Source organism: Dendroctonus ponderosae, unplaced genomic scaffold (assembly GCF_020466585.1).
Source record: "Dendroctonus ponderosae isolate FM_Combo_2020 unplaced genomic scaffold, Dpon_F_20191213v2 Dpon_F_20191213_6, whole genome shotgun sequence".
In the NCBI taxonomy this organism is placed as follows: Eukaryota; Metazoa; Arthropoda; class Insecta; order Coleoptera; family Curculionidae; genus Dendroctonus; species Dendroctonus ponderosae.
The window spans coordinates 36,997-41,060 of record NW_026018814.1 but is presented as its reverse complement, the minus strand read 5'-3'; the positions used below and the strand labels follow the sequence as shown (position 1 = coordinate 41,060).

The 4,064-nt window shown below is 41.0% G+C and overlaps 1 protein-coding gene across 1 annotated transcript; it reads left to right on the top strand.

Annotated features, from left to right (window-relative positions):
* Positions 1-1,884: 1,884 nt before the first annotated feature.
* Positions 1,885-3,152, top strand: LOC125504775 (adenosine receptor A2b-like). Its single transcript, XM_048667228.1, has one exon. The coding sequence runs from the start codon at positions 2,577-2,579 to the stop codon at positions 3,150-3,152; it is 576 nt and encodes a 191-aa protein (XP_048523185.1). The 5' UTR covers positions 1,885-2,576.
* Positions 3,153-4,064: the final 912 nt, after the last annotated feature.

The following is a 4,064-nucleotide window of genomic DNA, read 5'->3' as shown; positions in this document are numbered from 1 at the left end:
AAAGTTTTGCGATTAGGACTGAAGCATTTTAAACAGAAAAGTGAAACGCCAATGGTTTTTTCAAAAGTGTTTATTTTCTGAGCAAATTTGGACTGAAATTGGCTCAAAGCAGATGCACAAGAATTTACTCATTTTATTCCGGAAAAACTGTGCATTTACCGACCGGATTTGCTCAAAAAGAAATGATCATTCAAGGTGGACATTATCAAAGGCGTTTGATAATGTCCAGCGCAGTTGTGGACGAAACGTCAGGAAGAAATTCCTATAAAAATAATTTCTATATGTGATTTGACCGGCCGTGAAAGCCTTCGTAGGTTTATCTCTGCTCTTTCAGGCTGGCATCATCAACACTTTCCTTCTTTCGGCACTAAATTGATGCCCTTTGGGAGTACCCGTACAAATGGGAAGCGCAGACATTTAACAGGTTTCTTCTCCCTAGTAGGAGAACTAAAAACATTTCCAGATAAATATTTTATAGCCGAAAATGCGTGCTTCAATGCTCCATCCAGTGGTGATAAAACTGGCAAGTATCAGCAGGTTTTTTTGTGCATTATGTGGACTCGTCCACCTCAATCGTCCTGATTCAACATCAATTTCACTTTATTCACACTGTCCAAGCGATGCAAATCATCGGCTTTATTATGTTTACTGATTTGAGTAGCACGTGCAGCTGGTTCGTGCCTGTTAAATATGAAAAATCCGCTATCCAATTATTGGATAAAAATAAATTAAAAAAAAATAAAAACTCCAATTATTCGAAAATGTCTAATCGAGCTTAAATAGGGCGTGCCCGAACTGCTAAACGTGTCTAGGGAAAGAAGGTTAATTGTGCAGTCAAATCAACCAAAAAAAAAGGACAAAGACCAAAAGCTTATGAAAATTATCCGCGTTTTAACTGCGTTCCAGACGCCAATAGCTGTGGACGCTCTCTGGCTTAAGACCCATTAAAAAAATTGCAGTTTTACCCACCTAACTTCATTTGTTTAAAAGGTCTAAATATACGCTGCTCTAGCGGGCCTGGCGCAATTTAAAGTTCAATTTAATTGCGAAACAACATGAAATTATCAATCAATTGTATGCGACATTTAAAAACTATTGGATACAATTTAATAGTAAAATTAATTTAAAATTAATAATAGTAAAACACCACATTTTTGCGGAGTTCCAAAAATTCATAAAGTTAATATACCTTTACGAACAATAGTTAGTAGTATAATACACCTACAGATCCCTTAGCCAAATGTCTTTTAAACATTTTAAATCCCCTAATAAATAACACAACTACCTATATTAAAAATTCTGAACATTTTTTACAAAAATTATATATTATAAAATTAAAAAAATTCCGAAATAGGAGCACTATTTATCAATCTGTAATAAAAGACGTGAGGAAATTCTGTCTTTTTTAAAGACAAAAATTTTTGAGGCGAAATACCCAAAAAGAAGTTTGAGACGAACTGTTGCACTTTGTTGAATATGTGAGTTACGGACGTACCAGGGGGGTCTTGCCATCCTGCGGAGCATTTTTTTTTGGAAGATTTGGAGTTTGCCTATGGTTATTTTGGAAGTTTGACTAATGATGGGGGCCGCATAGCATATTTGCGACCTGATTACTTGCTCGTAGAGCAGAGTTTTGTTTTTCAGAGTGAGCTCGCTTTTCTGGTTTAAGAGAGGGTCAAGGATGCCGGCTGTTTGGCTTCCTTTGGAGATTATTTTGTTAATGTGCTCAGCAAAGTTTCGTCTAGAATCGATGATAACTCCAAGATATTTGAGAGATTTACAAAGAGGGATTTCGGTGCTGTTGAGCATTAGTTTGGGTGTGTTAGTGGGAGGTCTTTGTTTGGAGATTATCATGGCTTTAGTGTTTTCTGCGTTAACTTTGATTTTCCAGGTAGGTGTCAGCCCACTCTTGAAAAATGTTTAAGTGCCGTTGAAGAGGGCCAATTAAGTATTTAATACTCCGGTTGGAATAGTAAAAGTATCGTCGGCAAATAGCGCTAGGTTGGTGGGGGGATTTTTGGAGCATCAGGATGTTGGAGCAGGAGGATTTGATTTTGTTCAGCAGAGTGAAGAACTTTGTGTGTGAGTGAGAGGAGGTAGCTTGCCACCCACTGAACGAAGGGTAATGGAAGTTTGTGAGTGTGAAGGAGCTTCCAAATTAGCCCCTCGTGCCATACTTTAGACGACTCCAGTGGAGCATCTGTTCTGGCAAGCAATCGTCGCATCTTCAATTAGCCTGGCTGCTTGCATTTTTAGTCATGTTTTTGCATGAATCCGCACTGCTCTCGAGGGATTAAATGGTTTTCCGAAATTAGTTTTCGGAGGCGGTCGAGAAGGAGTTTTTCTGTTAGTTTGGAAATAGTGGCAAGGAGGCTGATGGGTCTCCAGTTTTGTGGAAAGGTCTTGTTTTTGGTGTGGTTGGGGATTAATACTACGGAGGCGGTTTTCCAAGTTGGATACAAAAAGACGCTTAAAAGGGCGATAAAATTCCACCAACTAACAAACCACCTGGTCTGTTCCAGATCAACCCTCTCCATCCGGATCGAGTCGCTTGAACGCACCCCAATGACGCCCCAATGGATGCTCTTCTGTTCAACTACAGTCAGCTGGCCCTCATCGGCACCAACCAGGCCGACTTCGCCACCGAGAACCTCTCAGAAGTGAACATCAGCAGATCGTCGACCAGACTGACCTCCCCACTAACCGTCACCATTGTGGTGCTGCTGGCGTTCCTCCTATCGCCGATGATCCTGATCGGGAACTCCTTAGTGTTGGTGGCGATGTACCGCTTCAAGCGGCTACGGACGCCCAGCAACTATCTAGTGATGTCGCTGGCCACTAGTGATCTGGGAGTGGGCATGTTCATGCCAGTCGGGTTCTACCTGGAGCTGAACGGGATCAGCGCCTTCCCAGGCGTGCAGGCCTGCCTGTTCAGCTACGGCGTGGTGATCGGATTGTGTTGCGTGTCGGTGCTGGTGATGGTGGCCATTGCTGTTGATCGGTTCACTTCACTGGCGCGCCCGCTGCGCTACAACAACTTGATCACACACTCGGCCGTTGAGCGGTACATAGTGATCTTCTGGATCTACTCCAGCTTGGTGGGGTTCAGCCCGCTGGCCTACTCGGTTGTGATGGGCGACAAGAAAAGGTAAGCATGCCACTCGGAAGGCTAGGGATCAGACGTCTTCTAAAGAGACGTCGTTAATGTTGATGCCGATGTTTATTGAACCGGCGCAAATGAGCCTTCAGGCAGATTTGTATGGCACTTTTGAGGTCTGCAGTGCGATGTTTTTGCTAAAAGGGGTGAACACTTCAAATTGGCAGTCGTTCTGGTGTGGAGCACGCAATTTTCACGGAAATATCAACTTGAGCTCCACATTTAGCCATCGCTCAAAAATCGGGATTTGCCGCAATTTATATGAAAATTTCTACAGTTTTAGACTGAAATGTTCTCTAAAGATTGTGAAAATTTCACATTGCTCGTTGCTTTAGTCGGGAAGATGCGATTTTTTTAAATTTAGAGCGCAGTTGGGTGAAAATATCAATTTTGAGAGCCACATTTACCAAGCAGTAAAAAATCAGGATTTTGGGCCATTCTCCTAAAATTTTGACGAGCTTCATACTCGCATTTGATCCAAAGGTTCTGGAAATTCCAAATTGAGATTCGTTCAATTTTGGAATTTGCAAGAATTTTGAAAGCAACGAGTGCAATTGACTAAAAACAACTTGGAGCTCCACATTTACTCATCGCTGACAAATCGGAATTTTCCGCAATTTATATGAAAATTTGCACATCTTTAGACTGAAATGTTCTCTAAAGATAGTGAAAATTTCACATTGATCTTTGCTTTAATCTGGAAGATGCGAATTTTTTAAATTTAGAGCGCAGTTGGGTAAAAATATCAATTTTGAGATTAACATTTACCAACCAGTGAAAAATCAGGATTTTGGGCCATTCCGCTAAAATTTCGAAGCTCTTTATACTCGCATTTGATCCAAAGAATGTGAAAATTTCAAATTGAGATTCGTTCAATTTTGGAATTTGCAAGAATTTTTAAAGCAAA